At 36.3% G+C, this 27,665-nt stretch overlaps 1 protein-coding gene across 2 annotated transcripts in view; it reads left to right on the forward strand.

Annotated features, from left to right (window-relative positions):
• The first annotated feature begins 233 nt into the window (after window positions 1–233).
• LOC121416137 overlaps window positions 234–27,665 on the forward strand; it is a 43,593-nt gene continuing 16,161 nt past the window's right edge. The window contains exons 1-4 of one of the 2 annotated variants that reach the window (XM_041609610.1): window positions 234–338; window positions 1,566–1,648; window positions 19,083–19,191; window positions 20,073–20,633. In XM_041609610.1, coding sequence (XP_041465544.1) covers window positions 19,175–19,191; window positions 20,073–20,633 — 578 coding nt within the window. In that variant the 5' untranslated portion in view covers window positions 234–338; window positions 1,566–1,648; window positions 19,083–19,174. Of the gene's footprint in view, window positions 339–1,565; window positions 1,649–7,265; window positions 7,553–19,082; window positions 19,192–20,072; window positions 20,634–27,665 lie in introns of those variants that run through there. The other variant, XM_041609611.1, reaches the window with a different exon arrangement.

A 27,665-nucleotide genomic window follows, 5' to 3' on the forward strand; every position in this document is an offset into this window, starting at 1 on the left:
CAGCAAGAAGAGTGTAGGATACCTAATCTATGATGGCTTCCACAAGAAAAGTATGAATGAATATCTTTGTTTGAAATTTGATGGAGAACTAACTGTCCATGAACTCTAACCTAGTGCTGGAAAATGGAAGAATGTTCTTGAAAGTGACAAATGAGTTTTAGTTTGATTTGTTTGGGGTTTTTTACGTCTGACCCCCCCCCCCCCCCTCTCTCTCTCTCTCTCTCTATGTGCCTTCAGACTGACTCAAATACCAAAACACCAATAGATTTACAAGAACTTGCAGTTAGGTCACAGGATAGCCCATGATTCTTTTCCACCATTATGCCCATTTGATCAAGGTAAAGTTCTAAAAGTTATACGCAATATGCTCTGAATAACAGATTATGTTCATGCTACAACTCCAGCGCCAAAAGTGTTCAGGATTCTTGTAATTTGCCTTCATACTGCAAGAAAAGGTTTATACCCGCAAACATGGGAAAACCATTGTGAAGCTTTTCAGAATCATGAAAATTCCTACTAAATTGCAGGTATTTTCTTTCGGGGTAGATTGCATGCCTTTGAATTTGCAGGAATACTTGGGGCCGGTTTTATAGAACATGTTGCAATAACAAATTTGGAATAACAGTTAAAAGCTACTGAAATCCATCAGTCTGATTGGCTGAGAGTAAATTGTTACAGTGATTTTGTATTTCATATTGTAACAAGTCTTTTTAGGTGGTTTCAGACCGCCTCGAATTTCGTCAGTTCCAGGTATTCTCTGATCGGGAAATTTACCCCGATAAGAAAATACCAGGTATTTTGGTAATGTGAAAGCAAACTACGCGTAATTTCCCCGAAAGAAAATACCCGCTAAATAGTAGGTACTTGGCGAAATTACGAGAACTTTCGCGGGGATTTTTCCAAGGTCGCAGGTATTTTGGCGATGTGAACTCAAATTATGGGAACTTTTAGCCCAGCGTGTCGTTTGGTGCGGCGCCGTGGGTGTCTGCTAGGCTAGTGATTTTGAATCTCGCGCCTTGCCTGCTTATCAGACCATACTGCGCATGCTTGTAACTTCAGGAACTTATACCGAAGGATATGTTTCAGGGCAGTCTGAATGCAGGAATAATTAATGGGTATTTTTCAGCCTAAAAAAGTTCTCGTAATTTAACGGGGATTCTTGTGATCGAGGCTGTTTGAAACCACCTTATGTAACATCACACAGGTGTTCTCTGATTGGAGTCAATTGGGGCAGATTTACCATTAAAAAATACCAGGGGGTGTTTCATTATGATTTAAGTATGACTTAAGTCGCACTTAAATGCTGACGCGTACATGAAATGCAACCTTATTGATTAATGCGCAATAGTGTGCATCCTCATGACATGATCTGACCAATGCGGTCAAGCCTTTTATACCGTACGCAACTTGGTATTTAAGTGCGACTCTAAGTCATACTTAAGTCTTTGTGACCCCCCTCGGTATTATCAGTTTAGGAGTAGGTCTGAAAGCAACTGTTTCTCTTATTTTCTTGTAATAATTCTTTATCAAAATGTGGATAATGTTCCATTTCTTTTGGAATACAGGGTTCAAATGTGACTTCTAATATGACACCACCCCAATGGGGAAGTTCCTGTCTCCTGGCTAGGAAAGGTGTGTTCATATTGACGTAAGTAGATGGGTTTTCACTTGAACTTTGCAAAAACATCATAGCATGGAACAACAATCAAAGGTTCAGTTGGGCAAAATTATTTATTGTGTCTCTGAAGATATTGAATATAAATCTCGCAAGGGCAGCTGTGGGTCATCTATTGGAGAAAAAAAGATCGCAATCCTCTTCTTGTTAAGAAAATTTATATTAATTTTAAGTCATGTAATTCTTAAAAATTCTTGTGTTATTTGTAAAGGAGGGATGTTGGTTGTTGAGTAAGAGATCAGTTACAATATGAAATTTTTATCTTTATTTTATTTTATCAGGCCTAGTTGAAAAAGTTTGTATAAAAGAGAAATTTGGGGAATATCAGAAAAGAAGGAGGTAAAAACACTTTGAGGAAATAGAGAGAGGGAGGAAAATTAAAGTGAGATGAATATTTTTTAAAGGAATTTACGCAGAATTCCTGCTGACATCTATATGTAGGCCTATAGCCCTAAATGCCCTTGTGGTCTGGATATCATCAACTGATAGAATATAACATAGACAGCAAAATTATTGGTAGACCTTTGCCGCTTTGCCCTTTTTTACATGGGAAGCAATTAGTGTCTAATGAGGCTGTCTGCTACAGCATATGTACTTTTTAATTTTCTTCCCATTTTTATCTCCTCTGTCTTGGTCAAATTATTGAAGCATGGAAAAACACAAACAGTTCCCTGGTCAGAGCATGCTTACTGGATTAGACAAAGGAGATAAGGGGTCCTTATTTTGACCATTCATTTATCCAATTGTTACCCCCACAGGACAAAGGAAATAAATTATAGACTGGGCTACAAAGTCCTTTGAAAGCCAGGCTGCGATTGGCCAGTTTGTTCCCAACAAGCCCCACCTCCTGTCTGGGCTCTTGCTCTGTGTGTGTAACAATGGAAGTTTATAGCCAGAGATTTGTTAGTGTTTTTTGTCTGCAGAGTGTAAGAACTATTGAAATAAAATGAGGAAAACAAAGACCAGAGAAGTTCTGATGAATGAGTTCTGTTTTCGTTGTGGCTGCACGTAAGCTTGAAAATCAATCTCAAAGTTCAGCTTAGTTCGTGACAGATAAACTGATAATTCTGGCATGTTTATTTTGTATTCTCCTTTCTTCTTGTTTGGAAAGCTGTTAGTTTCTTCTTCTTTTGCCTTACATGTGACGGCAGGTGCAGTTTAACAAATCTCTTTTGTAAATCGAGTTACAGAAGTGATTTCTTTATCTTTTTTGCTCTTTGAGTTTATGTTTAGGTCTTCTGGTACACCTGGTCTTTTTAGCTAAAGGGGTGGTTAACAGGGAAATATTACATGAGAGTTCCCTGGTGATTCTCACCCTCGAAAGAGCCCTGGAAAATAGAAAAGGAGCTCAGGAAAATCTCTCTTCACTGCAATGATAAAGCCTATATCCAGATTGACACAGAAGGTTGGGAAAAATAGCGTGAAAATATAAAATTAATTTTTTGCCTGGTGATTAATATCTAAAAATTTATGTTGTATTAAAATATACATGCAGTTTTAACTCAAGTGTTCTTAACTCAGAGGTGGATAGTCTAAGAACTGATACTTCTATTTTACACTTAAGATTTGCCGTGAATGTTAAAGGTATCGGTACACTAATCACAGATGAAAATAGTTCTTCAAATTCAGTAAAAGAATGAGATACTCCAAGACAAATAAGATTCACAACTATGAAGCAGTTTACTCATACTATTAAGGTCTGTTTAAATTGTCTTTTTATCTTTCTACTAATGCTATGTGAAATTACATATTTAATGAGAAAAAGTTAACCCTTCCTTCATTCAATTTCATTTGTTTGGTATTTATTCAGCAGAGATGACTATATTAAGAGAAGAATATGATGACAGAATGATACTTCTTTACAAATTCCAGTAGTCATGCAATAAGAATTATAATGGGCGTTAAAACAAAGAAATACATAATCGAAAGAATAGAATGAAGCATATAATGTGGAATTAAAACAGAAAATTAAAAACAAAACTAAACAAAAAAACTCATCAAAGTTGACATACTAATATCATTGTATACTAATCTGTATTAAAACAAATTGAACTTTTATTTTTTTAGGCATGGACTGTGTTGTATTCATTCCCTGCAATAATTTTTTTCAAATATGAATGACAATACCAATGAAAATATATATATAAAGTCTATGGCATTTCATAATTTCAGAGAGACCGATTAAGATGGGGCCCATATCAGTTAGTTGTCTGTATTAAAGGAAATGCTGCTCTGACCATTATCTTTGCATGTTGACGTTATATTGAGGTCATCTTTGTCTGAGGCTACCCTGGTTAGTTGGTTGCAGCTGGCATTATCTTGTAATATTTAGGTCAGTATAGGCTTGGTCAAGCTGGGTTGACCCTGTTTATCACTTTTGAGGGTGTTAATGTTTGCCTTATCAAGGAAAATACCTGTAAATCATATGAAGTGGTTTAAATAATCAGTTTGTGCTTTCGTACCTGCCTCAGCTAGATTTCCTGTAGTTACAAAACTTATGCATTTCTAAAGTTAGGAATTTGCTCTCCTTGTCTCACCTCAAAAGCTCTTGTAATTAATTTTCACATTTCAAAAATTCAATGTGATCTTTCAGTTATACCGTCCTGAGACAATATAGAAATCACTATGAATATTGATGTGATCTGTTTTATATAGAAAAGTACCCACATGTACTAGTTTGCAAATATGCCTATTTTCCTTGGGGTATTACAAGTCAATGCTTTTACAATGGAAATTAGTCTTGCTGTTTTAGCAGACCTTTGTATACGCCTACTGTATGTATACAGAAGATTGAAACAAGTTTTTTTATCATTTGTAATTTTTAGAATATTATGCTAGTCAACCACCAAAGACCCCTTTTATAAAGATTTTTCTTGAATATTATTAAACTAAAATGACCCCTTTACACCAAAGAAACCCCAAACTTTTTTTCTTCTTTTTCTCGAGGAACAAAGATATCTTGAATAACATTGCTGCCCTTTCAGCTTTTTTAGACAAGAAAAACTGTTACATTGTACTCTTTGTCCATTTTTATTTCTACCATTTCTTTTCTCTCTCTCCACTTATCTCTGTTTGTACAATCTAGCCAGCTCTCTTTTTAATAAATATCTTGCATAGATATGACCCTCTTTATCATTTCTTTGTTAGATTCTCTATTGTACAATACAGTTTTTGTCACTATTGTGTTTTCTCTTCCTGGTATCACCTGCCCTTCTCTAGCCCCTTGCAATCCTTGAATTCATTTATTTTAAATTTGCTATTAAACATTCTGTTTATACAATAGGTATTTTCTCTTCCCCACCTCTCTCTCTCTGTCTTCTTCTTTCACCTGCTTCCCTTTTCCCTCCTTTTATTTCTTTTACCCAGGTCATTCTTTATCTTTTCTGTTGTATAGCCATTGTATGATAACTCTTTTATAGACCATTATAACTGGCCATTAGGACCTTTATCATTCAGTCAACTGAGAAATTGATAAATGTATGGCCAATTTGAGGATGTTTGGTTATAAATGAAGACATGAATTTTATCATCACTCATGGCATAATGTTTCTTTGTTGGAGGGCTGTGATACAAATGTATTAGAAAAATGTGAATTCATTTTACACATCTACATATAATGTGAAGAAAGATAAAGCTCTGAAATTTCTAATGCTTTTTCTGAACATATCAATTACAAAAAGTATAATATGGTACTTTGAACCCGGGGGGGGGGGGGGGGGCACTCAGTATATAATGCATAGTGGGTATGTGCCGCGGAGATCAAGAACTAGTTCATACGGACCCCCATTTTCACACTCAAATTTCCGTTCCAAGGCATAGCATTTTTGCCTTGTTGAGAAAAAGAACAAAGAAAGCCGCTCCAAGGCATAGCATTTTCTTCTTATCAAGAAAAAAGAAGAGAGAAATCCGCTCCAAAGCTTCGCATATTTTTCGTTACGCCGCTTCGATCGCATTGAATGAGCTGCAATTTTGGTGAAAAGCGGCCGTAGAGCTCCCCCGGCAGAGGCCGCGCTAGCTGCATCATGCACACATGACCGTTCCATAGGGATGCATACGCACTCACACGCTGGCGATCCGTTCCAAGGACCCCCATTTTCACAAACATTTGTCGTTCCGAAGCCCGTTCCGAGGACCCTCCTTTTTACAATAAGCCCGCTCCAAGGCCCCCGTTTTTGTCTCGCCCGCGGCACACCCCCACCACTTTTTGGTCGAGTGCCCCCCCCCCCCCCCGGGACTTTGAAAAACAAAACTCCACTTGTTTATATCTTAAAGCTAAAACAGCCCAACACAATTGTGCGATATTTCACAAAAGAAATCGTAGGATGACTTGGCCTGACTGAGAGTCATAATCTGGAGATTGAGCCCAAGAAATAAAGTACCAATCGTGTCTTAGGCTCACCTAATTTAGATGCTTATATTCATATTTTGTTCACATAATAACAAACTTGCAATAACAATACAGGTCAAGCTGTACTGAAAATCTGAAATCATTCGATTTGATTGGCTAACAGTAAACTTGTTACAGAAATTGTTCTGTTGTTATTGTAGCAAGTGTTTATGAAACAGGGCCCAGAATTGCATCTTTCACACAGGAATACTGCAAGCGTCTTGACATTCCTAATCCACATAATTTAGTACAAACATAACAATAATTGGGGGAAAGTGGGTGTAAAAGATGTTGAGTGCCTGTATAGAGGGATATCTGCTGGAAGATGCTGTATAGACTGTAATATGCTTTTCACACTGTCTTTCTTAACCCCATACTATCTGCTCAACCTTGGTTAATGCCTTAACCCTGGACTATCCCTTAGCTCATGAATATTGATGATTTTACCATACAGAGCGTGATTAACGTGCAATTCGACTTCTGTGATTGGCTAATGCTTGGCTAAAGCCCCACTTTCCTTGGCCCTAGTTGCGCGTTCACACTGCATCTCTTAGCACCGCAATTATGGTGCTAGCACCATAATAGGCCGGCTAACCCTGTTTTTTTTCAGGGCCAGATAGTACCGTACTATTTACCGTGCTAGCCCACTTTGCTAAAACGTAGTGTGAAAACGAAGTGGGCTAAGCTTGACCCCGGGAAATTGGTGGGGCTAAGAGCCCCCTTTAGCCCCACCAATTTCCTGGGGTTAAGGAAAAAAAGTGCAGTGTGAAAAGCATATAAGTATTGTTCTACCAAATATTCTCAAGATTGTTCTGATCGGGACAAACTCAAACTGATAGAGATGGACCTATTTAGACCTTTCCCTCATTCTCGGACCTGGCAGACTTCATCTTAGTGGATTTGGACAGACCTGAATTGAGGTCAAGTGTTCTGTTACCAGCAATCTCAACTGAAGGTGTCGAAGGGTTCACAATCCAATTGACTCTTCCCTGTATCACAATAATTGGATTTCAGGCGAAACAAGTCTGTGAAGAAAACCCAATCCTTGAATTTCGGAGAAAACAGTCCCTCTTGGATGTCCTAATTTGTGTAATGCCACATATTCAATTTAGTATGATTTTGTAATATAGCATGAAGCAACTACCTCTCTGTTTTCATTTAAGTGATGAAAATAACTGGATACATCTACCATATACTGTATCATACAATCGATTCAGTCTGGTCGAATAAGGCATAAATGGGTGCCAATGAAGATTTAGAGCCTCTCTTTAAGTTTGATTTCCCCCATTTTGTTTTGGTAATTCAAGTTGTTGGTCAATATTCTAGTTAGTTTATTACAGGTACAGTGGTACCACTGCACATAATATATGTGTCTACTGTCTATCCTCGCGATCGTACTGTAAGGTGTGGGGCCAGTCTTACAAAGACTTGCGATTGATCCGATCAATGGCAATTACAGAAAGCCAGCAACGTCAACATCTAAGATGCAGGTTTGTTAAAAATATTTTCTATGATGTATGTTCATGCATTCAATGTTTTTTTTTTGTAGAAAATTCATTGTGCTTTTCTTTTTTTATAAAAGACATTGTGCAAATTTCCTGAAGTTAAAACTATGACACTGATGGATCTTCGTAGAGTTGCGATTGATTGGATCAGTCGTAACTCTTTGTAAGATGGACCCCTGATTTTAGTGGAGAATCTTGGCTGCATGCTGCACTAAAAAAAATAACAGAAATAATGAACACAAGATTTATTTGCCAGGTCTGCACGTTTCTGATGCAAACTATTTGAGGGTGACTGACAGGGTATCATGCAGCGTATGAAGAGCTATTGATGAAGTATTTTCTTACTTTTCTGTAAAACCTCTTTTAATCTTTTACTTTGACGATGACATAAAGTTCATAAATTGCTGGAGATAAATGGTAGGGAGAGGGATCAATGGTGATAATGTGATTTTTTTTTTTATTGTGACTTATTGGTTCTTTTTTTTTTTGTCAAAAAAAAATGTTGAACCTTTCTTTTATCAAATCTATAAAAAAAAATCAGCTTACCTATATAATAATAATAGATAGGATTTATAGTGCACTGAATCCACTCTGCAGAGTGCCCAAGGCACAAAAAGAAGAAAAGAGAGAGAGAGATTCTTACATGGAAAAAAGGAAAACATATTTCAAGTCAAGTATGTATTCCTGTATGATTATGACCTCATGCCCCCCAAATCTGTTTCTCTTTTTAAAACAACTTAATTGAATTCTATTTATATTCTAAAAATAGGTGTAATTGGATCCATTCAGTCATTATTTGAGGGGTCAGTCTGCCAACAAAAGTAGTAAACCTCAGGGTATTTCACTTATGTGACTTCCTTATAAATAAAACTATTTTCTGAACTCTACTTCCCAGTTGGAGAAAAATGTGCACTTTTCCAGGGTTGCTTGTACAATGTTGATAGCCAAAATGAACTAGGTTTTATCGTGGTCGTCTTGGTTGTTGCAAGGATCACTTTTCATACTGATTGCTATTCCCTAATTCGCTATTCATGATAGGTAAAAGGCTCACTATTCGTAAGGTTCATAATCATAAGGTTTACTTTTCATAATAGGCCTACCAAAAGAGGACCATTCAGTCATAATAAAGAAAAGAGAATGCTGATTAGAATTAACAAGAAAGTAATTCGTATTTTTCACCTTTTTTGTATACAAAAATATCTCCAGCATGGACCAGGTTGTAATTTTCAGAATTCAAATTTGTTTGTAACATACTGACATGCTTTAAATGTTTAAAAAAAAGTTAATTAAATGACTTTTCACAAAGGAAATATCACAGGGATTGAATGAATCCAAGGACCTGTAGATGCCCTATTGCCCCTCAAATTGGCCAAGGATATTTTTTGTGTGCCCTTTGATATTTGATATTTCCCATTTGAGCTGTAATAAAGGCCTACATTTAAAAAATGGTCCCACAGTAAAATGCCCCCCCCCCCCTGCAATATTAGGCCTGGTATCATCAAACATTCCAATATTTTTCTGTTGATTGTTTTGGCAGTTTTTGAATTAAAGGACACTGTAGCACCCTCTCTCAATCAAATTTTTCTTTCTTTGTTTTTTTAACAGGATTCAATTTGTCATATCATTTTAAACTTAATGAATTTTTGGTGGGTTTATGGTTCCTTTCCGAAGAAATAATCAGTGTTTTCAAACATTGTTTCATATTAAAAAAAAAAGCATGGATGCAACCATTTTTTCGACTAATCTCGCATGAAAACGCTGATTCTGGTTTGAATATTGGAAGCATAAACACACCCTCATAAACATTCAAGACTCCCAGCCTGTAAATTAAACCAAAGTCTAGCCATACTGATATTTTCTCGGAGTGTTTCCAGACATAGCAACAGTTGATTTTAATTGGCAGGCTTATTTTCTTGTATAAAGCTCTTTTCCTTGTAATTTTATCATTTTCATTCTTAATTCCGAGGATTTAAAATAAATCCAGATCGGCTGTAGTGCAGTCTGCACCATCCCAAGTTTTCAAATTAGTGCGTTAATTCTGATCCGGCAAATTATCCCGATCTGAACAATCTCGAGATTATTTGCAATGGAGACACAATTATCGCGCTAGTTCATAGGATTAATCTCAAGATTGCAATCCCAAGTCAACTTGGGATTATTTGCAAAATAGCGTGCTATTTTACGAATTATCGCGCTAATTCGTAGGTGCAGACGCACTCAGGATTATTTATTCACGGTGTCAGTCCATGATGCATTGATGACTCGCTCGAGCAGGAATCGCTCTTATCATGCTTATTGCGATGGTGGAGACGGGGTTTCTTGAATCTCGAGATTAATCGCGAAGTGGGCCGATCAGGCTAAAATCTTGAGATTGAGCAAACTCGAGATGGTGCAGCACCGCTTTGTGAATAGTGACTAGTTGAACATTAGATCTGGTTTTAAAACTTGTGGATTTGATTATGAAAGTAAAAGATTTTAATTGAAATATTTTGAGAGTTAAAAATTAATCCTTCAGTTTAAAAATAAATCCAAAAATAGACTGGTCACTCTTCATAGCCACACTGGATGTATTTTAAATAATTGGAATAAAGCATGTATTTTATGTCAAATGGCATCAAACTTTTGTCATCCTTGGGAGAGATTATTTTGATCTTTTATAGATTTCATACAGACATAGAACTACTTGACCAAGTATCTTTCTCTGACTGAACAACTTCCTTGGTGGCTTTCCTGCAGGAAAAGGGCTTCATATAAGATTTTACCCACATTTCCGTCCTTAGTATTAACCCTCTACAAACCACAGAAACATGATATCATATCTTGTATTTTGGGGAGAGGGGTTAATATAGATTCCTGGTTTTCTGACTTTCCATGGGGGTTGAGCTCTACACCCGTTTTATTTGTACCATGGACCTAGTAGGTCCATGTTTGTACACTCTCAATAGGTGGTTTCAGACCGCCTCGAAGTTCGTCAGTTCCAGGTAATTCTCTGATCGGGAAATTTACCCCGATCAGAAAATACCAGGTATTTTGGTAATGTGAAAGCAAACTACACGTAATCTCCCCGAAAGAAAATACCAGCTAAATAGTAGGTACTTGGCGAAATTACGAGAACTTTCGCGGGGATTTTTACCAAGGTCGCAGGTATTTTGGCGATGTGAAAGCAAATTACGGGAACTTTTAGCCCAGCATGTCGTTTGGCGTCGTTGGGCACCGGAGCTGTGGGTGGCTGCTGGGCCTGTGATTTTGAATCTCGCGCCTTGCCTGCTTATCAGACCATACTACGCGCATGCTCGTAACTTCAGGAACTTATCTCGAAGGGTATTCGGGGCAGTGTGAATGCAAGAATAATTAATGGGTATTTTTTAGCCGAAAAAAGTTCCCGTAATTTAACGGGGATTCTTGTGATCGAGGCGGTTTGAAACCACCTTATAAGAATCAATGTTTACTGCACAAATCTTTTTTGTTAGGTATCAAATATTCACACAAAATATGATATAGGGAGCCAGTTGGCTCAATTAGTTAAGTGTCTGTCTAACCACATATCAGGGGTTCATGTCCATCCCGGGTGGATGACTGAAGAGTATGTTCATGGGCTACCTGTTTCTGATAGAATTTATTTAATGTTGAATAATACTTCAAACTTATAAATCTCTGTCAACCACTCTTCTTACATTTCTTCATTATTTCAGCAACAAAGATCAACATTCCCTCTTCATTCTACATCTGCTGCTTCAAAAAAAACAGGCAGCTTCAACTCTTTTCAATCTCTTGACCCGTGTCTCTGGAACAAACTCCCTCCATCTCTCAGAAACATCTCTTATCTTGACCTCTTCAAGAAACATCTTAAAACACACCTATATAAACCATTAACCTTAACTTGTCTTATGCCATTAACGGCGCTTTGTATCCTCATTTATTGTTATTATGTTGTGTGTTCTCACCATCTCAAATGCCTAGTAAGTTAGCGAGCACAACACCACTGCATGGGGATCAGTCCAGGGCCTACAAAAATCCCCATAGCATGGGGTGATCATCTCCTCCCAAAGCTTTTAAAAATGAGGCCTTTTCATTGGCCTAAAGTAAACTGCAACAAATATCAACACAATTTAAAAACTGAAATTATTTATTATATTTATTTATTTATATTTATTGATTAATTAATTAATTTATTTATTTATTTACTTACTTATATGTACTTACTTACTTGCTTACTTACTTGCTTACTTGCTTACTTTTTTACTTACTTGCTTGTTTGCTTACCAACTTATTTATTTAAAGTCCTATGAGAACTGTCCTGTCCTGTGCCTGTCATTGAGAACCCCTGATCTATTGAGGGTAAGCAGGTTAACTGCTCAAAGTGAGTTTTTATATTAACAATATAGGTTACATTTTGGATTATGAACTAATATTATATTGGAGTCAAAACTTACTCTTATTTCCATCCATTAGTCATGAACAGGTTGAAAGATAATATCACAAAGATAGGTTAGGTTGCCAAAACATTTTTAAAAAACAACTTCCTTCCTTTCTCCCCTTGGCACTTCCACTACCTAATTATGATGTTATTCTCTCAACAACAAACTTTTATTTCAGCACAACAGATTTTGAGGTTTCCTTATTTTTTCGCCAGCTGAGAGCATGGATTTCCTTTGTAGCAAACCTTATGAGAAACTCTTGCACCCTGAGGAAAACATTTTTACTCTGTATTGTCTTTGAAAAGTTTTGCGGTATCGGAGCATCCGTAAACAAACTTTTGGTTGTGGTGAGGCCAGTGTTTTGATGATTTGGGGGCGGGGTATAGGGGCTGTTTGGTTATGATCTGCTCTGAAATTTATACAAAGAACTTTTGGTGAAAAAATGGTTGAGCTTCAAATTAGTTTATACTCATTTTTGAAAAATTATAACATGATTTTGTGGGAAAGGGTTATGAATGTATATCTTGCTGATTCCAAAGCTTCTAATTTGTATATTACCCAGTAACCCCCCCCCCCTACATACACTTACACAATGAAGCTGTTTTATATCAGGGCCCGCAGAAAAAATTCAAATTGGGCAGCGGGGGGGGGGGGGGGGGGGCTGATTATAGTCATTTTTACATACTGTACATAGTTACTGAAAGACCTAGAACAGAGGGGGGAGTGGGCATGAAGCACCCCCCCCCCCATTTTAGATCCTTTGTAAAGACATACCTTTAATTATGATCGCATTTAATAACACCTCGTAAATGGTGTCATTGGTTTTCTCTACATGGCAGTTGATTTCAATGTGTGCTGATAATTCACCTGGTTAAAAAGAGGAAGCTTTTGTCTTGTGTTTCTCAATCAAAGCTCAAAGGAAACAATATCTGTCTGATTTCATTTCTTCATCAGGACCTACTTGTGTGTGATTACAAACATCCGCTTTGAAAAAAAAATTAAAGGGAAGCTGTGAAAATTTCTCTGTGTTTTCATTTTCAAGATAATCAATCCCATCAAAATTAATAGGGTAAGAAAATATATTCCCTTTTCTTGCCCATTCTATTAGCATTTTATACATGAAATTGATCAATTATTATTATTTGTTTTGGCGTCACCTGTGATTCATTGTTTCTGAAATTATACCCTATTAGTTTTACTTATGATTTTTTTTTTTTGGGGGGGGGTAAGTAAAGTATATTTCAAAACATCACATGAACTCAGTTTTGACATGACATTTTTAATGTTTTAATTAATGGGGTCTATGAAATTAACCCCCCCCCAAAAAAAAAAAATCTTATGACTTAAAAAAAAACCTTCTTTACATTCCATGGCATTATCTATTGATCAAAAATCAAAATGCAAAGAGGGGACACCCCCTAAGAAAGAGATATGTGGTTTGCAAGGCAGGATATGTCTTGACAGATTTCTGCAATGCAAAGTTTCCTTTCATCAAAAGGCCCATAAAATCTAAATATCATTAGTTCATGAAGCCTGAACTCTTATTACACATCGGTGAAGTACATTTCAACCTCATTATGCGTAATGCTGTAATTATATAGATGCATCCAATTAAAGTCTATTATCATCACATGAGTCTATTCATGAGTAATAGCCTTGAGTTTCGAAGTGAATGTCATTTTTGTTTACCTTTGCTACCAATAGAATGTGAGTCATGTAAAGTAGATGTAGATGCAATTATGCTATATGATGCATTTGACTTCTATATAGGCTTGCCCCCTTTTGGTGACTGTTTCGTGATGACTCAATAATATTGTTGAGTCAAGGGGATTCTCTACATATCTGTTTTTAGTTCAATTGAGAGCTGTACATGGGGGGGGGGGGTATATGATATAAAACATTTGCACACTTTGCATAGTGCATTTTGGATGTAACAGTTTTGTTTGAAAAACTTTGTTTTCTTTAAGAATGAAAAAAGAAATCTTGATAAAACACTGGCTGTGTGCAAAATTTTTAATTCAAGGCATGTATCTTACTTTTGTTTGCTTTTTTACATATTTTTTGTGACTCAACGGCAAACAGGACTTGTGTCCTATTTAATATGAGCAAACAATAAATTTATAGTCATTCTGCCAACTGAGGAGAACATCACTGCTACACAGTAAAATATATAGTAAATCCTAGTAAAATGTTGACTTGGTTTTTCCAAGATATATAAATTTGATATCAATAGACCAAGTTGCATTTGATCATGCTATAATTGAAATATTAAAAAAAAAACACTTTGTAATTAGTTACTTCAAATGAAATTCCAATTGAACATATCAGAGAACATTAATACCTCTTTTAACTTAAAATTCCTTAAAATTTAGTGACAGTGGCATGGATTTGAAATAAATTCAGATGGGATTGAAATTTAATCTGGATGGACTGTTGTTAGGGACCAGTGATTTCTAGATGTAATTTAAATCCTAAAGATTTATTTTCAATTCTCAGTAATCCGAGATGGAAAAAAAGTCTTCCCAGACATGTACTTTATAAAAACATGGAGGTAAAATATCCATGGTTTCAGCTTTTATCCAAGTTCAGTATACATGTCAGTCTCCTAGAATTCGACCTTGACCTTACATCATAGGGGTCAATATTTGGGTGCAATGCTAGCTGGGCTACAAGTTTATTATTGATTATAGTTCTTACTCAGTTTGACAGAGCAAATGTTTTGTTATTTCGTGATTGTTTTGTCAACTAGGGTAGATTGTTTATTTATCTTGCTTCTGGAACAAAACCCTTGGTGTAAAAAATCAGATTCCTCAAAGCTAAAAATAGTTTTGCATGCAGGGGAAAAACAAGCATCATGTAAAATTATGAATTGTGTTTCAAAGGTCTAATATAATCTTTTGTTTGGCTCCACCAACCCTCCCACTCTCTTCCTTTCACACTCTCCCTCTTTTATTTTCTCCTCTATATCATGATTTATCATCCCCCTTTTCTATAAATTTTGTTCAAATGTTTTCCTGAAATTGGTGAGTCAATCTGGAATTCTCAGTATAGCAGTATATTATCAATGTGAAATACTTTTAGATTTAGAAACATCCGAGCTTCTTTTGATAATGATATCAATTTGTTTGACTTGCAATTCTGTTAAAAACGTCCAGTTTAACCTCTAATTCCTGAGTATTTGAGTTATTCTTCATATGTCTGATGAGAATATATGATCTCAAAATCCCCGGCCTGTTTCTATCATTTAGTAAAGTATCAGAGTTTCTTAGGAAAGTTACCAATCTAGGCCTATTATTACATCTCAACTTTGATTCTTTTAAATATTTATTCCACATATGGTTTCCTTTACTGTCTTTAAAACTCATATTGTATCTAAATTTAAATGTTTAAATATGAGTTGATTCTGTCTTTGACATTGTAACAACACTCCTCCTGCAATATCTATAGTTTAGATTTTTGTCTTGGTTGCGGAACTCCTAGGTGATTATTTTGGGAGTGTAGCATCCTCAAGACAGTGAGTGTTTTCACCTCCAACCTATCAGCTAGATGAAAGCCGAGGACGGATGATGTTTTGTAAAGATGTAGCATGAATCAAGGATGAGTCATGTAATGTGTAGAGAGCTTGCTATGACTAATGAGATGCTCCTCTCTTTATACCAAGGTGATGATAGTCATCATTGGTAGCTTTCACACCTCCCTCGTCATGATAAATACTTATTTCTCACCCATGTCTTGACAGATCTGGAGAAGAAGGCAATTTGAATAATTTTTGTAAGCAAGATTTCTTGAAATGTTTTTAACAGAAAAATTAAAAGGAAGCTGTAGCAATTTTGCTCCCTTAATGCTCAAAGGAGCCATGGAAAATCACCATTCTTTGCAATGTTAAAGCTTATCCAGTTTTGCAAGTTACCCAAAAATGTTTGCAATTATCTATTTGAAATGCAACGTTGTATATAAAGAGCCTATGGGAAAAATTGAGGTTTTTATTTCTGTGAATCATCTGGATATCCAGCCCAGCCACCCCCACATCCACCCCCCCCCATGGCGTACCTAGGATTTTTTACAGGGGGGGGGCAAATTCATCAGCCCCCCCCAAAAAAAAAGAAAGAAAGGTCTTCAACCACAAATATAGGATTTCGTACCAGAAAAAAATTGAAAAGTAAAAAAAAAAAAGTCTTCAAGCTCTTGGGGGGGGGGCAGGGATACATTCCTTGCATGAGTTGTGAGTTATGACTGGTCAGGGGGGGGGGGGCGGTCTAGGTACGCAAGCGCACCCCCCCCATCCTATTTCCAGATTGATATTCTATTCTGATCAGATACTTTTGGCAGTATGAAGTTAAAGCTTAGGCCTACATCTACACCTCAAAGAAAACCATTCAGAATTTACTTTTGCAAGAACCTTGTAGTAATTGATTTATATATGCACAGCATATTTTTAGGGGCTTGAGCGTGATCTTATAAAATGAATTAAGTAAGCTCTTGAAATCATATTTAAACATTGCATTAATTCCTCAAGGAAAGGCATGAAATCCAATTATTAATATTTTTGTCTTATACCCCTTTCATAAACCCAATTATGCGGATATAATAGCCGCATAATTTGGTTGTAAAATCGGAGGAGGACCAGAGTTATACGCATTATTTCAATGCTGCTATTATCCGCATAATAGCAGAATTGGGACCAGAGTTTGACGTTATGAACGCATTTCCAAAGTAATGCGGATAATTGCCATGGTGCGGTCACAAGGTCACCCTTTTCAAACGCAACCCCATCGGAGGGGGCTTGTGCAGTTGCCATGACAATTATCCGTCTTTTTCAGGTCAGGTGCTCGTAAAAAAAGAGCGGATTATTTTCGGAGTTTGGGAACGCAATTTTTATTGAATTATCCGCATTACTCTTAGGCGGATAATTGGAGGATGGGTTTATGAATGGGGTATACATTATAAGTATTTTTTGATAAAGGAAGTGTGAACTCACACAATGTGAGCGGATAGCATCACTGGTGTGGTGGGGCTTGGAGATGAATTCGTTTGAGGAATGCATGTTGTTGCTAAGCAATGAGGCAAGTTTAGGGGGAAGGGAGAGGGGATGATGATAAGAAAGAGAAGATGCTGATGCATTGGTTGTTAAAGACGATGACTGAGATGCACCAGAGCAATTACAGCCCCACCCCCCCATAATGTAAAATAACGAAGCCGCTATTGAAAAAGCATAGGGTTAGGATGGAAAAGGATACTATAAAGTGATTATTGCCCCTTTTATGGCCCCTGGTAAATTTGAATGTCGCTAGTACATGTAGTTGCTTTCAAATCCATCCTCTCACAAAAATTCCTGTAGATTATTCCTGACAAGGTTGTGTGCATGTTTTTTTGCACAAAATTCTTCCAATACCTATTAAAAAAAGGTGGGTATAGGTTGATGTTTTATTGCCCTGTCACATAGTTGTAATAATAATAATAACAAAGGTATTTTTACCCAGGGTTGCCACTTCAGTTCTGAACACTGTTCTCCCAGCGGGCTCTGCTATTACTAGGATTATTACCCTGGATAAGCTAGGCTACTGATTCAGGTGCACACAGCCTTTTGAGTAATAACTTCCTATTGGCAGTGCAGCACACTGGATAAATTCCTCGCTGAAGGAAACTACGCCGTGGCTGGGATTTGAACCCACGACTCTCTGTTATTGTCGGGAGACTAATCCACTGGGCCAGGACGCTCCGTGCAAGCCTTGCTGCTAACTATTTTTGCCACCCGCAGGTTTGCTCACGTTGACAGTATCTTGCACGCATCGGATGTATGAAAAATCATTGTCCAACATTTTAAAAATATGTGATATATCCATTATACTTTTTAGAGTTGCAGAAAAGATGTAGAAACATTAAAGGGGAATTAAACTTTGGAACAAATAGAATTGTATCGAACAGAAAAATCAAAGAATAAGAACAAAGAAAGTTTGAGAAAAATCAGACAAATAATGAGAAAGCTATGAGCATTTGAATATTGCAATCACTGATGCTATGGAGATCCTCCCATTGGCAATGCGACAAGGATGTGTGATGTCACAACTTTCCCTTTGATGGACTATAAAATACCCCCAAAATGTCTCTTCTTGCTTTTTCTTATGGTGACACAAACTCTTTATTCATGCTGTATTTTTTTTAAAGTCTGTATTACATGCCCTCCTATAGAAAGAACACATGATCTACTGATAAATGTGATAAAAAAGGCAGTTTAAGTGAAATATATACTTAAGTAATAGGGAGAGTTGTCCACAAGTTACATCACACATCCTTGTTGCATTGCCAATGTGAGGATCTCCATATAGCATTAGTGATTGCAATATTCAAATGCCCATTTCTCATTATTTGTCCGATATTTCTCACACTTTAGTTGACCTGTTTCTTTGATTTGTCTGTTTTTACACAAGCTATCTTGTTCCAAAGGTTTGTACTCTTAAATAAAGGATGGGGTTTAGAACACTCATTTCTTGCAGTCAGAATGCAGACCCTGTTTGTAAGTTATCAGCAACTTTACGAAAGACTGCTGATCCTTTCTAAGGAATTAAATCAGCAATAATGAAATTCTGGTTTGTATCATTTACCATTAGAAGGATCGCAAGTCGTTGGTAGGGTCATTGGTAATTTATGATAGGCTTTATGAAACACCTACCAGGAAATTATCATCAGCTGATAGTATACCTAGTCAAGACTAGACAGCTCATCAATCAGCTGTTCATTTCATTATGACATCAGTGTGTGTGTGGAAGTCCACTTGACTAACACTGATACACTACTGATGCACACACACAGCAATACTAGTACCAGTAGTCAGTGTAGCTCTACACACAATTCTATTGTTAGAGCCATATGTATGTGCAGGGGTGCATGAATCACCTAGTGCGCTAGGGAGCTTTGTGTACAATACAAGTGCGCATAGTCAGTGTACTAGGCTATTAGTCATTTGTGATAATGGAGGTGTTTCAGAGTGACTCTGAACTAACTGAGGCCTATAATTCAATAGATTTTGCCACAATTCTCTCCTAAACATGGTTGTTTGACTAATCGATATCATTGTTAATCTTTGGTTTACTTTGCAGACAAGTTGATGTTCAAGATTTACTTTAAAAATATATGAAGAGACAGTGGTGAGATCGAGCTGCATTGAGAGCTGTATGTATGACCGAACAACATGACTCATCTACTACGGTGAGTATACGGTAGTTGCTTTTGACTCGTACTGAAGTGTTGTACTGTAAATAGGAGTGTAGATTTAGTAGTTGTCCAGTGGCAGTGTATTGCAGTTCAAATGATTGCAATGACAATTGTTTTGAATATAATACTAATGTTGATTTTGATGATAATTAAATATGACTCAGAATTATGATAGATGTTAGGCCAATGCTTATTTATTATTTTTAATTGTGATGATTGCGATGATCATAATTATGATGATAATGAATGATGATGATGGTGGTGATGATGAGGATGATCATGGTGATGATGATGGTCTTGATGATGACGATTATTATTGCATGTATGATGGTTATACACTACTTGAGAGCAGAGAGGGAGTGGTAGGTATTGGTCAACATAATAGGCCTAAACCCCTCATACAGAGATGCCAAGTTCAAAGACCAGCTATGCATGAGATTTTCTGTGAATCTGAGTGAGATCACAGACATTGTGTACAATGTATATGGGGATAGGCTGTGATAGTTGCGTGAGAGAGATTTGAGGGGATGAACAAGAGTCCAAAGTGCTTGAGTCTCACGCATAATGCGTGAGGTTTGGTAGCTCTGCTCATACAGGTTTTGCAACTATTTTAGGAATTGAAAAATAAGTATTTTTCTCTTGGGTACCATACTAAGCAAAGAACCCATTGATATGCTTGGAATTTAATTTACCGGTCGGTAGGTTTATACACTGTATTTGTTGCTATATAGCAACTGACAAGCTTTCAGAGGATCATATCAAAAACATTGTTCTAATAGTGTTAAAAATTATGTTTTGTAATTTAATTGTGATTGCTTGAGAACTTGAGATAATGAGATAAATCATTGATTCGTTCACCCTTTCTTTATTTTCAGATATCTTTTGATATTTGGTGATAGAAAAAAGAAAGTTGAGCTCTCGGTGAGGGAGGAGCTAGAGAATGTGAAGGTAGAGACATTGAAACAAAAAGCCAGAGAACTATTCAATCTCCAGAATGTCATTCTTCAGATCTGGGACAAGGGGTTTGAAGACTGGGTTGACCTTGATGAGGGTGACCCAACACCCACCAACAGTAGGATCAAGGTGGAGGTCAACAAAGAAGCCAAAAGTGCATCGTCCAATCAAGCAACCTTGTTGGTTCCAACCTCTAAGATAGGGCCCCCAACAGTTCAAGTTCGGCCATCCTATCCAGCATTTGCATTGACAACTTTGGAAGTTCCTCAAACAGTTTCTTCACCCCCATCGTCTATCAAATTGCAACAGCTTTCACATCCTGTGTCCTCTCCGCAGTCCGTTGTGCTGCCTCAGAGGACGATGTCTGATGGTCAAAGACAGTATGGAACTGAACAACCTACAGAATCACAGACTACAGGAAGGACGTCATCTTTGACTCAGGGTGGGACTCTAGACGTTGGAAGAAGTAGCATTGACGGGAGGTAAGGATCTCATCTGAAATTTACAATTTGATTTGCGTACAAGTAGAGACTGGCAAGTGTGGACGAGTACAATGATGTATGTTCAACTTCACTCTTGCAGTGTGGAATTGGCCACCGTAAGATTTGTGGATGATGTTGATGACCCCACCCCAAAAGTCTACCTCTTTCTTTTGAGTTGTGTATATTGGTGTGCATTGCAGCTAAATGGTTGCCTGGGAGGATTCCTTCAAGTGGGAAGAATAGTTTGTGTATGTCAGATATGTGTATATTTCATCTGCATGTTTTAAATCTTGACAAGGCTTGCCTCCTGTATACTCCACCTCACCCTTTCCCTCCTCAAAATACAATAATAGAGAAAATTAAATATGTTAAATGTAAACTAATCATTACCAAATCCAGAATTTCAGTAGCTGAGAAATGCTTGTTTAACAAATGTGGACACACAGCAACCCTAGGACTCCGTTAATGGACCTATTTTCCTTTGCATAATTTTAGTAGTGCAGAAATCATTGATTTACAATGATACAGGGATACCGATGTCTTTTAAGTACTCAGTTGAACAGTAAAATTGCATCTATCTTTGTTGATCGGATTCCTACTGACCCAAAAGTCTTTGGTAATTTAGGAAAATACTTTTCGGAACTCGTCCTTGATTTCCTCCGAAATGTGTGTGTGTTTGTATGTTTTGGGGAGTGAAAGTAAAAAGGGACATTGATTTGAGACTGAAAATTTCATCAAAACTATGCTACTACCACTACTTCAAACTCCTTCTTTCAGATATTTGGTTTTGGCATGAAACAAATTTTTCTGAGATTATGGGTGACATACCTCAAATTATTAATATTTTCTGGAAACTTTAGCCTAGTGCCACTAAGCCATTTTTATTGCATTTACTTTATATTGTTCAACCCAATTTTTTTTTATAGTGGCCAATGAAATTTGAAAAGTTTAATATTATTCCCCAATGAATACTTCCTTCTTGATGAATATTTTCAGCAGTCACTAATGTTCCTTTTTATATTATTTCACTTCTCAATCTACAAGGTCTGGGTTCTATCGTGGTGCTACTTGGAGCGTTGTGGAGTGCAAGGCCTTAATTGGTATTTGGTGCAGCAATGAGATACAGTTGGTGTTGAGTGACATAAATAACAAAAACCGTAACAAAGCCCTGTACAAACGCATCGCTGCCAAACTCGCAGACTGTGGATTCCCCCCACGGCCCTGGGACCGCGTCCGGGACAAGATGAACCGTGTGAAAAACGAATATCGCAAGATCAGGAAGCAGCTTTCGAACGGAGTAGGGGAGGACCAGATTGCTTTTCCAATGTGGTATTCTGAAATACATGCGTTATACGGACCCAAACTATCTTATGAACTTCCGGACCTAGTTGATGATAAAGGAGATGGAGATAGTTCAACGATATTAGATGATCAGGATGATGATGATCGGGTCAGCGATGATGATAATTGCAGTGCAGATTCAGTGTCCAGGGATGTCGACAAGCAAGGGAATGAAGCTGAAATCGCTCTTCCCAAACACCTAAGACAAGGTTTGTATGAATATTTTTCCCTCAAGTGTTTTTATGTTACATGTATACTCTTGTCCCAAGCTATTCATTTAAAAGAAATGCCGTAATTTTTTACTTTTCCAAATGTCAGTAGTATTGTTATACAACTTGATTTTATCTGATTTATTGGTCTAACTTTACTCTATCAAATTGTCTTGATCTAGGTCTAGTAGGATGTATACATGTATGTATTTTAAACATCTATGGTGTGTGTTAAAAACTATTAAGGCTGGATTAATGCAATAATAATTAATTTTAGAATATTTTTAACTCTTTCATTTTTCCTTATTAGCTCAGTTGAAATTCATTATTATCTTGTATCTTCATCATTATGTTGTATGATTTTTTTTCTGTTTTAAAGGACAAGTCCACCCCAACAAAAAGTTGATTTGAATAAAGAGAGAAAAATACAACAAGCATAACGCTAAAAATTTCATTAAAATCAGGTGTAAAATAAGTAAGTTATGACATTTAAAAAAGTTGCTTAATTTTACAAAACAGTTATATGCACATCCTGGTCAGTATGCAAATGAGGAGACTGGTGATGTCATGCACTCACTATTTCTTTTGTATTTTATTGATATGAAAATAAAATGAATAAATATTAAATATTCTAATTTTCTCCCCATTGACAAGTGAAACAAAGATTCCTCCCTGAACATGTGGAATTAGTATTTTTTATGACTATATGGTTCAGTCAAGTCTGTCCTTATTGTCAAATATGTAAAAAGTGCAATATTGTATAATTCAAAAAATAAAAAACAAAAAGAATTAATGAGTGAAGGACTTCATCAACTGTCTCATTTACATGTCACTGAATTGTGCATATCACTGTTTTGAGAATAATAGGCGAAATTTTATAATTCTATAAGTTTTTTATTTTACATTCGATTTTGATGAAATTTTCAGTGTTAGGCTAGTTAAGTTTTTTATTCAAATCGACATTTTTTCTGGGGTGGACTTGAGCTTTAAGAGATACCTCGATGCTAATGATAGGTGATAATCTATGGTAGATGATAATGAAACCGACATCTAAATAAAAATCTGCATTATATTTTTGTTATGGGCTCTTTCATATTTTACTTGATTTTGTAACTTTATAAAATATTATATATTAATATAAAATATATTCCTTTAAACATGAATATTATGAGTATAATCATCCATCCTTCTACATTATTTTCATGGTAAATACAGAGCAAGAAGCTCAGCCAAAAGGAGATGATGATGACTGGATTCCCCAAGGTATGTTAAACACCCTCCCCCCTTCCCATCTCATAATAATAAAAAAGTGAAAAACAGGAAGAAAAACTTTATCAAAAGTAATTGTATGTTTTATCAAGAAATATATTAAAATGAACCCAAGGAAAAACAAGTACATGTATTATATTTTCATAAATGAGAATCCAGTAAATTAACTGTATACATATAATCATCGATCAATTCTATGTGGTGAATATAGTAGTGCTGTTAAAGAGTAGGGGAAGGCGGGGTAAGTTGTGACACTTTTTGCATTTTCATGTTAGAATTGATATGACCAATAATATTGTAGAAATAAGTACCTCGCCATTAAATTTGATTCTTGGGAAATAATTTTCACCTATATATAACTTTCTACCCCCACACTTAAAGTCAATGTGACCTTTGAAAAAAACGATGATAAATGGCTCAACTTGCCCCATATATGGGGTAAGTTGAGCCCCCCTCTGGGGGTAAGTTGAGCCACAAAAACTATGTACAAAATCTATGCGGGATGAACCAGCATGTCATTTTTTTATTTAAAGTCTTTTCACTTACTAATTCGCTGTAAATACTAACATCCTCTATAAGTAAAAGAACTGTCATGTGAATTTGCTCCTTTCTGCCTGCATATCAATAGGTGGTTTCAAACCGCCTCGATCACAAGAATCCCCGTTAAATTACGAGAACTTTTTAAGGCTACATGTAAAAAATACCCGTTAATTATTCCTGCATTCACACTGCCCCGAAACACATCCTTCGGGATAAGTTCCCGAAGTTACGAGCATGCGCAGTGTGGTCTGATAAGCAGGCAAGGCGGGAGATTCAAAATCACTAGCCCAGCAGCCACCCACGCCGCTGCGCCCAACGACACGCTGGGATAAAAGTTCCCGTAATTTGCTTTCACATCGCCAAAATACCTGCGACCTTGGAAAAATCCCCACGAAAGTTCTCGTAATTTCGCCAAGTACCTACTATTTAGCGGGTATTTTCTTTCGGAGAAATTACGCGTAGTTTGCTTTCACATTACCAAAATACCTGGTATTTTCTGATCGGGGTAAATTTCCTGATCAGAGAATACCTGGAACTGGCAAACTTCGAGGTGGTCTGAAACTGCCTAGTGGCTTTTTAAGGTTTGTTTGTCTTATTATATATTACCATAAGAAGTACCATGGCTCAACTTGCCCCATGTTGGTTGGCTCAACTTACCCCATTCCTAACTTTATGCAATATTTTTACATCCACATATTTTCTATGCATCCATATTGTAAAAGACCATGACAAGAATGAGAATCTATACCTGGATTAACGATATTGTTTTTATTTAGAAACTTTATTATATTTAAAGACGTGTGTGTGTAAAAAGCAATGATCTATTTCACACCCTTTTTTTAACTTTTTTGGCTGAAATTTGTATTTTTCCCTCTAAAAAAGTACTTTTTGTTTCAAAGTTGAAAACAATGTGGTGGGGTTAAGGGTTATGTAATGGGTCATCAATACATGACACCACCATAATATCTGACTCATTCATACTGACCTGGGGGTGGTGGCTCAACTTGCCCCTATGCTCAACTTACCCCGCCTTCCCCTACATGTATGAATAGACATGGCTTAAATGAGTGGTCCAGGCTGAAAGTATTTATAGCTTAATAAATAGAGTAGAATTCACTGAGCAAAATGCCGAAAATTTTGTCAAAATCAGACAACAAATAGCAAAGTTATTGAATTTTAAAGTTAAGTAATATTTTGTAAAAACAGTCTTCATGAATATTCATTAGGTGGACTGATGATGTCACGTCTCCACTTATTCTTTTGTATTTTATTATATGAAATTAGGTTTATTCAATTTTTTTCCTCCAAGAACTAGAAAAATTTGATTTACAACTGATTTAGTGCATTAGATATTTATTGCTGCAACTTATTTCATTATAAGGGAGACATATTAATTCATACAAGTATGAAATAATGAAAAAAATATGATTTTATGTAATAACATAAGAAAACGGAAAGTGGAGATGTGTCATCATCAGCTCGCCTAATGAATATTCATGACAACTGTTTTCACAAAATTTTGCTAAAATTTAAACTTCAATAACTTTATTATTTGTTATCCGATTTTGATGAAATTTTCTGCGTTTTGCTCAGTGAATTCTACTCTGTGTATTAATATATTTATTTTCAGCCTGGACCACCCCTTTAATGACATTCAATATTTGATATGGACAAAACGAACATGAACCACCTAACTTTGATCCATGATGGTAGTAAGGAAATAGGTGTAAATATAAATGTTTAGTTTTGTAATTTTGACATTCGTAAAAAACTTTGAAAACTATGCAGAGATTGTGTTTGTTTTCCTCGAGCAGTGATCGAGACTAGGCCTGAGTCAAGACCGGAGTCAAGAACAGAATATGTCAGATATGGTCAAGGTCAAAACTTGATCTTTGTAATTCTGAAGAAAAAATGGCTCTTAAAAACGGATGGAAATACTTTTAATTGAAACAGATGTATAAGTGTATATATACACACACAAGTGTATATATTCTTCATCCTGGATTCTGTACGAAGCTGTTATCACAAACCAATTTAAATACTTTTTACCCATTATTTCCAAAATAAAACCTGGAAATTTCTCAAACTGCAGAGCAGGCATTAAAATACTGTGTACTGAGTAGCACACCCAACATGCACTCACTCTCAAATATCCCATCCGAAAGAATGACTGTGTCCTGAATGATGCTTAAACCAGTTTAAAGGTCAAGTCCATCTCAGAAAAATGTTGATTTGAATCAATAGAGAAAAATAAGACAAGCACAATACTAAAAAATTTCATCAAAATCGGATGTAAAATAAGAAAGTTATGACATTTCAAAGTTTCGCTTATTTTTAACAAAATATATGAACGAGCCAGTTACATCCAAATGAGAGAGTCGATGATGTCACTCACTATTTTTTTCAGTTTTTTATTGTTTGAATTATGCAATATTTCAAGTTTTACGAATTTGATGATTAGGATCTCCTTGCCTGAAGCACAAAATGTTAAAATAATGGAATTCCACATGTTCAGGGAGGAATGAAACTTCATTTCACATGACAATGACGAGAAAATAAAAATATTTCATGTAATAAAATACAAAAGAAATAGTGAGTGAGTGATGTCATCAGTTCCTCATTTGCATACCGACCGCGATGTGCATATAACTGTTTTGTGAAATAAAGCAAAACTTTAAAATGCCATAACTTTCTTATTTTACATCCAATTTTGATGAAATTTTTAGTGTCATGCTTGTTGAATTTTTCTCTTTTTATTCAAATCAAGTTTTTGTTGGGGTGGACTTGTCCTTTAACAAGGCAGAGCAGTCTTGAAAACTGTATCGCTAGGTGCCCAGGTGGTTTCCAAACCAGTTTGGAAGTCTACCTAAGAGCGCTTTCAAAAGTGCTTTGAGCTTCCCCACTACACGTTAAACTGGTTTCCACTACTACTTTACAGACAGATGAGAATGGGGTATATGAAAAGTGCACAAAAAGTGATTTTTTTTCTTTGTTAATCAATTTATGAGGACTGACTGTTTGAGAACTATCTTTTCCATTATTCCTTTTTGTTCAAGATCATACTCCAGTGAGGGGTGAAAAGCATGGGCATGGAAGCAACAAGAATAACAAGAGATCAAAAAGGGCTCGTGGGCTGACGGAGGAAGACGTAGCGGAAGAGAACTCAGCGGAAGGAGAGAATGAAGAGGAGAGTACTCCCGATAGGAGTGGATCACAGCGTTACAACTTGAGAGAAGTCCAAGTCAAGATTGAAGCTGAAGATTATGATGACTATTACGATGATGATTGAAAAATTATACTTAGTAAAGAAGGGAAGAGAGAGAGAAGGAAGAAATGAATACTGATAGATATAGAGGATTAAAGCATCGGTAAAGAGGAATCAGTGTAGCGATTGAAGCTGACATTTCTGATGATAGCACGATGAGGATAGTTTGTAGTAAATTGAATGAAGAACTAATAAGAATTAATAGAAAGATGAGTGGAATATTGATGATGTAATAAATAGAGGCGCTGTTATGTTTAAGGGAATTTAATCTTTTACCTGAAATTTAGATCTTGATAAGACATTTTGAATGTTCTAAATACAAATAAAGTGTCATGAAATCTGACCAATATCCCTTTTCTGTGACTTCAAGTGAAGAAATCACTTAAAATTTTGAATGTTAACTTTCCA

The sequence above is a fragment of the Lytechinus variegatus genome, chromosome 5 (genome assembly GCF_018143015.1).
Source record: "Lytechinus variegatus isolate NC3 chromosome 5, Lvar_3.0, whole genome shotgun sequence".
Taxonomy (NCBI): Eukaryota; Metazoa; Echinodermata; class Echinoidea; order Temnopleuroida; family Toxopneustidae; genus Lytechinus; species Lytechinus variegatus.